A 13,591-nucleotide genomic window follows, 5' to 3' on the forward strand; every position below is an offset into this window, starting at 1 on the left:
AAATTAGGAAAGTGGGACAAGTATGACCATGGGATGTATGCGTTCCGTTATTGCAATTCACGCAGAATTTTCTGTTGCATGCATTGTATGGGGGTGGTAAGCCACAATCCTTGCATATTTCTGTATTTTTGCAGTGATTTATTGTATGACCCAATTTTTTACAGATTTTGCATTTAAGTGGATTGGGAACGTAATCTCTGATAGGAATAGTGCGCCAACCAATATCAATATAGCCAGGTGGGTGTATGCGATTAAATGCAATAACCGCTCCGCCAGCAGCAACCCGTTTATTTGCTTCAAATTTCACGAATTACCGTAAAGCAATTAATTAAAATTCCCCAAAATCTATTAGAATTTCATCTTCCGGTATAGATTTTATTTTATCACAACAAATTAAACCTTGTGAGTGATTTAGTGTTGGATGTGGTTTCATAATACCGGGGACTACGTCGATATACTTTGCTTTCAAAAATTTTTCGTACGCTTTGAGGTTATTAGCATTAATCAGTAAATCTCCACTGCGAAGTTCTAATATCTGGGAGTAATCGCGACAGATATGTTTGATACCACGTCCGATTTGAAAAATGTTGTAGGAGGTTAGTGGCCTGACTTCGCGTGAGGAATCAGTAGATGCGGCAGAAGCAATTAAGAATCTTGGCAAATCGTCGTAATTGGGGGTTTTAGTTTGGGAGAGACACAAAATCACTGATATCCAAACGAGACCTTTTGTTTGTACGTAGCCTTTTTTGTTTGTCCCGATCTGGATCAAGAACTGCGTACCTTTTATAATTCGGGGGGTTCACCCCATTCATAATGATTTTTTTACGTTTTCCACTTGTTAAAGATTTGAAAATTTAATAATACCAAAAAACCAAATGAATTTAATTGCACGTGGTAAGAAGAAGAACTCTCAATAAAAACAGCTGCTTAAGATCAAAACGATGTTTGCTCACCAACTGTCAGATGAGAACTGGTCATCATTTTAATATTTTCTGAAAACGAATAGAGTGCGAATAAAGCCCGTCTGTACATGGCATAACATTCATTGAAATATATGTATTTAACTTTTTAGGTGAATATAATCTTACGCATACGCATGAATTTAGATACGAGCCTGAATTCGAAAATCATGATTGGAAATCTTCGTAATTCTGATTTTATATGTACTCTCAATACCAATAACAAGATATCCAACAGGTAAAATTTTTCGCTTTCATTTACATATAATGTTAAAATGAAAATATTATCGTTGAAATATATATATATATATATATATATACACATATATATAGATTATATTTATAGTGCGCAATATTGCCAATTTTTAACATAGCTGAAGTCGAGGTTCATCTCTTCATAACCCCGGAATTATTAAAGTACATGAGAAAAATTGAATAGTTCTTGATTTATTGATCTGTCGTTGCAAAATGTTCATGACATTGACCTCCAAAGTTTATTTATTTTATTTATCTGCATCTACCTTTAAATGATGCTGACATTTTGAAGCTCGATTTTGAGTGTTTTTTAATTCGTCTTCTAGTTTCAATGTGCAATCACGAATTTCCAAATATTAATTCTAGGATTGTTGTACTCGCGTATCTGAGTAATTTGATATATATTTTGTGTGTATGTAGTATGTACGGCTTCAGAGAAATACTCATTCGAATGTGGAAATTTTGTGCGATCAAATTTCTAAAAAAAACCCTATTTTTCCGGTGAATTTTTTATATGTCACTTGATTCATATGGGTACCCGCGATCAAATAAAATTTTCTTCGTGAAAAATCCATCTACTATAACGGCGGGAACTGACCTCATAAAAACACAAAATTTGTAAAAAAAAATGTGTTTGAAAATATCGTGGATTTAGTTGCATTTTCTGTGGACCATTTCCGTTTCAATAAATGCCCTGAAACGGACTTTGAACTTTTGCGAAAACAGAACTTTAAAATATTGGATATATTTTTATTCTAAGATTTATTCCTTTATAGAACCGAAAGATTTATCGAAAGTGTCTTGCTATAATCCGCAATGTGTATACTTATACTTACACTTACACAAGAAGTTAATATTTTTACATATGTACATTTTTCGGTGAAATTAGGCTAAAATAGAAGAATAACCCCAACATTTTTTTTAATTTTCTTGTATAAAATTAAAAAATAAATATAATGACATAATAAAACATAAAAACAAATAATATTTTGTTTTGTTGTTGCTGTAATTTACAAATCGATGCACAAATTATTGTGTTTTTGATATCATTTGATTAAACGTGGTGTTTAGATTATGATTAGATTATAAATTATTTTTTAGGTAGATACATGTCATTAATATAATTAAAATAATGACGTAATCTTCTACATTTTTATTATTTTCCTCATATTTTGCGGAAATGTTCAACTTTTTCGCGATTATTATATTATCCCCATTTTCATATTTTACGAACAAAAAACGGTTTTTTGAATATTAAGAATTGGCAATGAAGAATATAAATTGGACACATTGGTTTAAATATTGCACCATTTAATTATTACGATTAATTTTGCACCAAACGGCAAAAATGCGCCTCATCGAAATATTAGTTTTAGACTCCACGTTTCTTTGGACCAAATCCGTTTCAGACAATTTGGAGTCGATTTACAAATATCGATCTGCCCGGCTGGTGCACACGATACACTCAAAGGGAATATGAGATTTCATCTAAAGTTTACACATCGTAATATTTCCTCCAAACTTAGTTCAAGTTCGACAAGTCCGCAAATCATATGCTGAGATATACAGTGGTGGTCACAGAATTAAAACATTTACTGTGGTAAACATTTTTTGATCAGCCCTCGATTCGTTTGAAGTATTTTTGAAAATTTTTTCATTCAGAACACTTCGATATACTGCACTTAAGAGATTTAGTGTGAAAATAGACAATTTTGCACGCAATTTTTCCATAAATAACGGTTTTTATGAAAATACATCGACTTTGAAGTGGCCATATAATTAAAACATTGTGTGGGATTTTTTACTTTTCTGCATTTTTTGAAATTATTTTTAGAAAATCTCTTTAATTTAGTTAAATTATGTAAACTAAGCACCGATAAAATCATTTACAGATAAAAATTGTTGAAAAAAATCTGTAAAATCTATCAAAATTGCCAACAATTTGTACAGTACACCTTACGTTCAGAAAATCACCCTAATTATAGAAAATAAAGGTCCGAATGCACCAGAAATTGCTAGAATTAGTAGAAAACCTTAACGAATTCTCAAAATAGAGAAATATTTGAAATAAAAACTCAAAAAATTGGAATTTACCTAAAGGAACGATTCAATTTCAATAGCCTTTACTGAAGAAGGCCGGAATATTTTTGCAGTATGTGAGAAAAAATGGATTGATATTGGTATTTATTATATCAAATCGACTGTTCGAGTAGTACAGAATATATTTTATCAAAAAATATATCTGTCAGAACAGAACGAACAGAGATCAACGCCTAGGTTGACCAGTAAAAGTTTCTGGCACACAGCAGCATGTTTGATGGTCAACTCTTGACCCTTAAAATCTATTGAACATGACAATATTTTTCCAAAATAATATTTTTTGATTCGAATAACTTCCACTTAATCTATTTTAGTATCAAGGAAGTAAAAATGTTACAGTTTGACAAATATTTGAAGTCTTGTGTTGAACATCAAAAATGCTGCTGTGTGCCAGAAACTTTTACTCGTCAACCTAGGCGTTGATCTCTGTTCGTTCTGTTCTGACAAATAAATTTTTTGATATAATATATTCTGTACTACTCGAACAGTCGATTTGATATAATAAATACCAATATCAATCCATTTTTTCTCACATACTGCAAAAATATTCCGGCCTTCTTCAGTAAAGACTATTGAAATTGAATCGTTCCTTTAGGTTAATTCCAATTTTTTGAATTTTTATTTCAAATATTTCTTTAATTTGAGAATTATTAATTGTTTTCTACTAATTCTAGCAATTTCTGGTGCATTCGGACCTTTATTTTCTATAATAAGGGTGATTTTCTGAACGTAAGGTGTACTGTACAAATTGTTGGCAATTTTGATAGATTTTACAGATTTTTTTCAACAATTTTTATCTGTAAATGATTTTATCGGTGCTTAGTTTACATAATTTAACTAAATTAAAGAGCTTTTCTAAAAATATTTTCAAAAAATGCAGAAAAGTAATAATCCCACACAATGTTTTAATTATATGGCCACTTCAAAGTCGAGGAATTTTCATAAAAACCGTTATTTATGGAAAAATTGCATGCAAAAATTTTCTATTTTCAAACTAAATCTCTTAAGTGCAGTATATCGAAGTGTTCTGAATGAAAAAATTTCAAAAATACTTCAAACTAATCGAGGGCTGATCGATATATTTTTACCACAGTAAATGTTTTAATTCTGTGACCACCACTGTATATCTGTCGTCAACGCCAACCGACACTTTTACTTGTTGAAAATAAATTGTACCAGAAATTGAAACAAAATACGAATGTTTATGATTTGGCAACAAAAGCTATAAGAAATGCGAATCGTTTGAACTAGACCACTAATAACAATACCTCTTTATTCGTTAAATTATTTTATTTTATTTTTTTGCATAATAATATGGACTTAAAAAAAATTTTACTAAATTTTGTATGTTATTGGCCAATTCTTTAATTTTATTAAATTTGGTCAGGATTTTTGATGAAATTTTGTTGTATTAAACCATTTTAATGATGTATCTTCCAATGTAATTTTTAATTATAATTGATAGTATTTTTGGATAAATATATCGTGCAGTTACAAACTCCAGGGACCACACAAACTTACAACATCGTTGTGTAGGGTATACAAATATACATATTATGATTGAGCCTATTAATAAGGCCCGCGAAAATATTTTAATCGCGATATACCAACGAGAACAAGAAAAAAACATCAAAATAAACGTAATGATAGCATTGTGTACGTATATTTTGGTTCGAATAATAACATATTTTTCAATTAATAAACCTTTACAATCAAACGTTTGAAGCCGGAAACGATAGAATTATTAGTCTGGAAAAACATTGTTTCGAGAAAACCCCGTTTAAAGTTTTAAAACTTTTTATAACGTTATCAATAATAAGTCTGCGTATTCGTTATTTTATAACAATTTGTAGAAATGGTTACTAAATGTTGGTGAAAATCTGGAAAACATTTTCTCAGTAAAGTTTTGTACAAACTACAAGCAATGGATATCAAATTTCAGAATTTGTTTTTTTTTTACAAAATCTTGTATTTTTATATTTTGTAAGTTTATTGTTTTAAGAACAAGAATCTCTCTTACTCTCACAACGAATCTTACTGAGCAATTATTACTGGAAAAGAACGCAAACAAGCCTAATGTGTGCTGTATTTGTTTTTCTTTTGCTTTCTCATATTTATCCAATTCAGAAACTAATTCGTTCTTTGAATTACTTTTCCTTTGATGTGATACTATTATTTGTGTACGAAGTTTAAAAAATATTATTAACCAGCAACTGACCCTTATCCTCCCTGGTCCAATATTCGTGCGTGTAGATGACAACTTCCACATCAACACTTTCAGTAGCAATCGTTTATAGGCTGCACTTACATACAGGTAAGTCGCAATCAGTGTTGCCAATTTAGCATTTTTAGTGCTAGATTTAGCACTTTTCGAACTCATTTAGCACCAAAAAAAGTCGTCTAGCATCTAGCACTTTTTTATCATTTTTTTTTTTTTTTTTTTTTTTTGCTTGAATTTTTTACAATTTTCGATATTACACTAAAAAAAGGTCATTCTTCGATTTCACGTTAACATTTTCCTATGTTTCACAAGGATCAGTATACTCATACTGTACACAATTAACACTGGACTTAAATTTTATGGCATACTAATTCCCGAGTCGATGAAAAATTCAATGAAGTATGCACCTCCTAGTGTGATAACAACACTACCAAACTGGACATTTTAGTATAACTCCTATACACTAGCAACATTTTCCCGCATTAAACATAAATTTCATGGAATAACTTTTTTAAAGCCTTAGTTCATTTGACCCCCTTACTAATCCTGGATTTCCTTCCCTGTATAATAGTTATTGGTGTTCTAGGGAGACTAAACAACTAGCAAAAAAACTTTGCTGGCTAATTTCATTCTCAAAAATATCAAAACTATAGATGTCGCACTTCACCGTAAATAAAATTTCATAGCTATCAGAACGACATTTTCGCCCTCCAGTGCGGTTATAGAAATAGTAAACAGTATTAGATTTTTATTAAATTTTTATGTATAGCTTCACATCGAGTACACAAATTAATTTTACTAATATCTTGAATACACTGTCATCTTCTCCGGTCTAAGTCCCTTTACTATAAATATTTATCTTTGTTTATAAAAGGGACCTCTAGAAAAAATGCATAAAATACATGTTTTAAGAAGATTTAACATATATTTACCAAAAAATAGGTGCCTTCATTGGTCTGAACCGGGGGTTTTCGACGAAATTCTTGACGGTTGGTCCAAAATTTATAATTTATTGCAAGTCAAAATAGTACGATCGGTATACTAAATGGTGGGTCTAGGATCAAAAAATAATGTTTTATGTAATAAATTAAATATAAATTAAAAATTTCTTAATAAAAATGTTACCACTTTTCTAAATTTTTTAGCACTTTTTGGCATTTTTTGAAACAAAATCTAGCATTTTTGCTCAATAAAGTTTTGGAAACACTGGTCGCAATCCATATTCATAAAACCCGTAACATTCCCTTTGAAGCAGCAATTCTTTTCAAAATTATTTCATTCGCAGAATTCTTCTTGATATCGAATTACGACTTTGAATTTCAATGACGGAATACTTAATGCGAGTACTCAGCAACAAATTATGGCATTAATTTGTTTTAATCCGGGCACATTCAGAGTCACTGATCAAATGATTTCCTGCTTACACTCGCTCTAATAACGAATGACATTTTTTTTTTAAATTTGGTTGTGGGCGGATTTGGTCTTTGGCCTCTTGAGTATTTTGCCATTAGAATAAAACAAATAATGGTGCTTTGCGATTTTTAAGAAGAATAATTACACGGTACCCAACAAGGGCGAATCTTTTCAGCAATTGAAGAAAAAACGGAAACACTTCAGCGATAATAAACCAAATATTGAAATATTTGTCGCAATATTTAAGATAATGATATATAATGTTCCTGAAGATTTCGATTAATTTTCCACATATTTCGGAAAAACAACTTATTGTTTTTTATTTACACTCACCCTGCATAGCTCCGCCCCAGCACAGCCAGAACAAAGCCCACTTAGCCGTACAAAATCTCTGCAGGCATTTAGGCTTATAGCGGTACCAGCCATAACTTTGCGAGCCCATGAATGTGTCCGTCGAAGCTGATCTTTGGTCGATTGTTGACGGTGTTTGCCCTTGATTCGTGCCGTTGTTGTTATCCATTGCCTTTTGTCGCTCCCTGTTCACTTGTTCCATTCACTTTGGTCGATACTTTCTCATAAATCGGTGTTTTTATTTATTTATTTTTTTCTATTTTAGTTTCAATAATTAGTTGTTGTTGTTTTTGTTCTTCTTCTTCAAAAAAGGAAAATAAAATATCCACTTGACTTCAATTTGAATTGAACGTTACATTCATTTCCTCGTTGTCAGTACATATCACGATTTTAAAGCGAAAGCACGCGAAGCCTCGAACATTACAAAACGATGCGCTAAATGTAACTAAACGATGGTCACAGCATGGCATTCCTTCAAAGCACAACTTCGTGTGAACGAAACAACTTCGTTTAGTCACTCGCACGCACGCACAGACACACACACTCATCCCCATTCATATTCCTGTGTGTATGGTTGTTAACAGTCTCGTTGTTATGTTTACTGTTATATCCAAAAGATCTCTAGGACTCACAGGATATGGTATACGATTCAATTCTTTACGAAGCATGCCAGGCAGGAATTTACATTGGCCTGGCATGTTAGTCGTATTGGGCGGCAGTTTGGAAAGCAGTTCTGCTACCGAGAAATGTTAATCGTGGAGGAAACTCTGTTAAGTGCTTTGTTATTGACTGAACACAAGTGAGTGCGTGGGTGAGTGCTCGGTCGTCGGTCGGATGGGTATGAGTTGAGAGCAATTGTTTAAGTTTTAAATTCACCACCAGCACTCCGTGACTGCACAGCCCAATCGCACACCCGTACCTACAATGACACAAAATCAAAACAACCAAGTGTCAACGCTGCATAAGTAGGTGGGAATTTTAATAAACCAAAACAAGAGAACATCAACAGAATGTAGCGGGATTTTTTTATGCTGACTGGGCGAATGTGAATGAGTTTATCTTACGCACGCATTCATGCCCGCGTAGTCATCTCGCAGCCATTGTCAACCTCATCATAGCGACTATTTGAGCAGCTTATAATTGCCCTGGATAATAAATCCATGACACCAAGGTGTTTATTCCAGTCGATGTACTACGCAACCCACAGTCGACACATTGTGTGTCTATCGGTTTGGTTTGACCACGCTTTCAAAGTGTTCCTATTTTTTTAAAACAATGGTTTATTCAATAGACAGAGTGAGTGTGCCAGTAGTCGACACTTTATCGATATGAGTGTCTTCATTTTTCTGCCAACCAAGGTGCAATAATTCAATAACATTTGGAATATCAATTAATACCATAGACATACGACAGCCTTAACTTGCATTAAAAATTTCTTAATTTGAATTAATATTTACCCCTGACAGACGAGAGTTTCTACATTTACGAAACAGTTTCTTGCTTCAAAACAATTGTTTGTATGTGTGTAGGAATAACATTTTTTACATTTGTTTCGATATTTCTCGGGATTACATCTTTAGGAAGTAGATACATGAAATAAAGGAGGAACAGCACCGATGATCTTAGCAAAACAGCTCCCAATTTAAAAAATGGTTGAAATTTGCCTTCATTTCTTATTTCTATTTTCATAAATATAAATAAATTTGACAAGAAACAATTAATTTTAGACAGCATTGTCATATTGAAATTGTCTAATTCAGTATAAATTCAATTTGATTTTGTGCATTAACAACACATAAAAATGAGGATAATGTACAAGTTAATTTGAATTAAGGCTGTTAATGCAAATTAAGGCTGTCTTCTGTCTAGGCTATAACACGCTGCGAAATACTGTTCAAGTTATCAACGTTTTTTTTTTTAGTTAGACAGCCAGTAAAAATAGATGATAATGTAATGATAGATGAACTTAATTTATGTCAAATATAGACTTAAAAAATCCCAATTTATTTAAATAAATCATAAATGTACAATAAATTACCCAATTTTATAGTTGTTGTTTTTTTAATTTATAAATTTTGAAACATTTTGGATGTACACTTCAGTACTATGAATTTATTTAACCAAAATATTGTTCAAAAGAACACAGTGTGTGTTCCCCTGTTCCAGAATTTACCTTTTCTCAGATTATGCCATTGTTTGCCTATTAATAGTCTCCTAACTGTTATGGACACGTTATTCAAATAACAATTATCTATTATCATATAATCTGGCCACTCTTCGAAATATCATGAAATATCATACACTTGCCAGAAAAAGTATTCGTACACATTCAACATAAAATTTCAAACTCAAGAAATATACTGCCGTGTGCTTAGGATCATTTTCCTGTTAGGACCAATAGTCCTGTCCTAGGTTCAGTTGCTGCAGCCATACTAATCATTGCGGATTCATTAAAGGTAAATTTTGCCACGCTTAAACCTGGCATGCACCTTCATACCATAAATCCATCTCTTCTGTGTTTGCCGTTTAAACAAGATTTTCTTTATTTAGTACAGTTACACTTTTTCGCCAACGAAGTTTTTTTTCCTTTAATGCCAATTATGCAAAACTTTCTTTCGACGTAAAATGAGACATTTTCTTACAATTCTGGGGCCTTACTCATTACCGAAGTCTCTTCTCTTCTCCCACTTGATATCATATATATACGGCCTTACGAGCTATTTAAATTTTCCGCATGGTATCTTCATGAATACGTTTGCTGATGTTTTCTCTTATGTTTTTACTGGTTTTCGATGCCATTATTGCCTTAGCAATTTCACGCAAAGATTTTCCTTCATTGCGTAATTTTGGGATAATTAAACACCCATCAGTACCAATTTTGTTTTGGGACTCATCTCGATTTTTAATTTGAAGAAAATAAAAAAGAAAACATTGCAAAATCAATTTAATACAAACGAATTCCTTCTTGTTTCTTTATATAATGCCCCTTTACACTCTTTTGTTTTGTAAAATTGTTTTGGGGTTACACTTAATTAATTAAATTAATGTATACAAATACCATGGTACAATTATACAAGATAACTGCCATGATGCAATAATAAAGTGATGTATCACAATAAAAACCTTTGTTTTTGTCTCGACCTTCTGTCAATTTTTTTTCCATATAATATTTCACATGCATGATAACTCCTCACAGGAACATCGGAATCCGAAAATTCCAACTATTTTAGAAAGAGTACGTGTCTGGCTCTCGTATAAACTAGGATTAAATTAAGAAAATGGCGGATGTTTGAAAAAACGTTTTCTGGAAAATAGGCTTTTTTGACAAAAAAAAAAAACTATGTTTGAAAATAAGGAAGATCTTCACCGATTGGCTTTATCCTAGTTCACACGATAGTTATACGCTCACAGAGAAAGGTGTCACAATTTGGAATCGATTGGGTTATTAGTTTTTGAGTTATCGTGTCCACAATGTTTGAGAATCACACTTGCCGTCACTTGATGCTGACACAATAAATCGACTATATCTTCAAGAGTTCTTAAGATTTTCATCTGAAAATTTGTAGGAACATTCTTGAATTAGTGTAGATTCGAAAAACTAAATAAAATTTTTTGACACCGAGAATGGGGGGCCCCCTTAAGTAAATAATAAACAGCAAGGGGCCCAAGACCGAACCTTGAGGTACCCCTGAAGAAAGAGTAAGAAAAATTGAATCATGTCCGTATTATTAAGATCACTCCTGGTAGTTTCTGATAGGTGTTACATCAGAGAAGTTGTGCTCCGACCACGGACAATAGCAAATTTAGGAATCGGTACTACTCGAGCCATTTTCCATAAAAGTGGAAAATGTGAAGTAGTTAAAATTGTATTTATTAACTCCGAAATCAAATGATAAGTATGAGGCAAAATTAATTTAAAAAATTCAATAGGTATTTCACACCAACCGACTTGGATTTAACTTTCTCCAATATCATAAGTATCAACAAAAGGTTCAATGACAACACTATCATGCCCACCCGATGTCACACTAGTCGCAATTAAATCATTACCAAATTCAGCATCACAATCATTATCTCTAGTACAACTATGTTTTCTAAGTATACTCCAGAAACTCTTGGGTTCAAGGTTACGAAATTGCTGAGTATAACTATATTTGTCCTATTTCGGTACTTGCAATAAACTCCCCACCTAAACGGACATCTATTTTCAAGATATAGCATGTCACGAATTCCACAGAAAGGTCAACCACATAAGTGAAAAATCAATTCGTTAAGAGAAATAAGAAATATATAGGAAATATTCTTGCAATCCACACAATATATTTTTAGTTGAATTTTGAAAAATAACGGTAGTTTTTTTTTTGCCCCATTTTCGCGTGGAGAGTAACTTGGGCATATAGGCTGACTTCCAAAATGTATCAATGCAATTCTTGTATACAATAACACTACGGTATTTAAACTTCGGTATGTGATGCAATGTATAACTAACAAATCAGCTGTTTTATGAAATAAACAAATTTCATAAAACAGCTTAACGGCAGTATAAAAATATTTGGCAATATTTTTGTATTTTATCAGATTGTCAAAAAATCCTGGTGTGTTCATAAAAGTTAAATAAAAGAAAAATGTGTTTTAATACTACCCAAATAATTACAAAAAAGGGAAAGATCTTTTCAATGGACAACGTTTAAAATATAGTTATTTGTTACACATATTAATATTTTCACTAATATTACAAAAAATTACAAAATTACTTTCGTGAATCTGTCATTAACTTTTTTATTTGGATATTTCATTTTATGCTCGTAAACAAACAATGCATCAACAATAAAACCGATGCCTGATTGCTTTTTAACTGCGTTGCAAATACGTCAAATACGACATTTTGAAATAGTATGCAGTGTATATATTATGTACTGTTGCATTATGAAACAGGATGCATTGTTCGAATGCAAAGCAATTAACATTTTGGAAGTCAGCCATATTTATTAGTAATTTGTCAACAGAATCCCGTGGTAATAGCAGTTAAATAGTGTAAAAAAATATGTAACGCGTGCGTGACAAAATTAACATATGTTTCTATGCAGACTCTGATATGAGATTTTTTTTTTGGTAATTCTGTTATGTGTAGATCTTGAGATGACAAACTCAAATAAAACACAGTTTGACTTCTATCTCCATCGAAAAATTTTGTATCCGTCACGCACATGTTACATTCTTCCTCAATAAGTTGATTTAGAACCGGATTTATAGGAAAAAATATCGTCCATAACTGCATAATGATTTACTAAAGGTCTTGGGGCCACACAAAGCTGTGTGGGGTATAAGAATTAGCATTTTTAAAACATGAATTTAATTTTATAGTACATGTGAGAGTAACGGTGCCTTACGAGTGTAACATGTGCGTGACGGTGTTCAATTGTTAAATGTTCAAAAATTAAATGTCAATATAATCTTGAATAACCCATTATAGCTGTAAAAAAATCCGAAATTTTATCTCCAGCCAATTCGCAGAAATTTCATATCGAAACTGATATCTAATTTTTAAAGGGAACATTTTGTAGCGCGTGTGTACGCTAAATTTTTCTTCTTAATATCTCTGAAATTTACAAACATATTCATAAAAAAATAAGCAGGCATTGTAAACGGCGTAAAATTATTTAATAAAAATTGCAAAAGAAATTTCGGAAACAAATTTTTAACTAAACAAGCGATTATATTTCGTAAAACGCTGTAACAGTGCGTGACATGGAATTCGTGATATACATCATTTTTGACATTAATCCAATTATCAGCTTTTAATGCAGGATATCACTTACCACTGGAACATAGGTGTAAAGGTTTTGAAATAAATTGGCAGAATTATTGGCCTGATAATAATGCGCGTGATCAAAGTCTGATAAGCGCTGAAAGACACCATTCCAATTATTATTTTTAAAGTCGTGATATTCAATTTTATCTTCCACAGCATACATACTAAAACCATAGGAAAAGTTTACTGTGTTGGATGTTCAAGTTGTCCCAACTATTTTCATCCAGTATGTATTGGTATGAGTTCAAGCGAAGTCAAATCTAAGAAAGATTTGGTTTACAAATGCAAAGAATGTTCAAAAAGGAGTTCGGATGTGTGTAGTGATGCAGTTCGACCGGGTGATAACCTTCTTATAAGCCAAGTTACAGATGTTGTTAACGATCTGGCTACAGCTTTGAAATCAAAAATTGAGCAGCGAATGCAATCATATATCGCTGACTTTCAAAGCACTTTGGACGGTGTCATTGCTTCTTTCCGGCA

The 13,591-nt window shown here is 32.1% G+C and overlaps 1 protein-coding gene across 1 annotated transcript in view; it reads right to left on the reverse strand.

Annotated features, from left to right (window-relative positions):
• LOC133323267 (solute carrier organic anion transporter family member 4A1) overlaps positions 1 to 7,468 on the reverse strand; it is a 45,729-nt gene extending 38,261 nt beyond the window's left edge. Inside the window, exon 1 of the mRNA XM_061532210.1 lies at positions 7,282 to 7,468. Coding sequence (XP_061388194.1) covers positions 7,282 to 7,468 — 187 coding nt within the window. The remainder of the gene's footprint in view (positions 1 to 7,281) is intronic.
• Positions 7,469 to 13,591: the final 6,123 nt, after the last annotated feature.

Source organism: Musca vetustissima, unplaced genomic scaffold, assembly GCF_032173495.1.
Source record: "Musca vetustissima isolate MV318-11 ecotype Yass unplaced genomic scaffold, APGP_CSIRO_Mvet_v1 utg796, whole genome shotgun sequence".
Lineage (NCBI taxonomy): Eukaryota > Metazoa > Arthropoda > Insecta > Diptera > Muscidae > Musca > Musca vetustissima.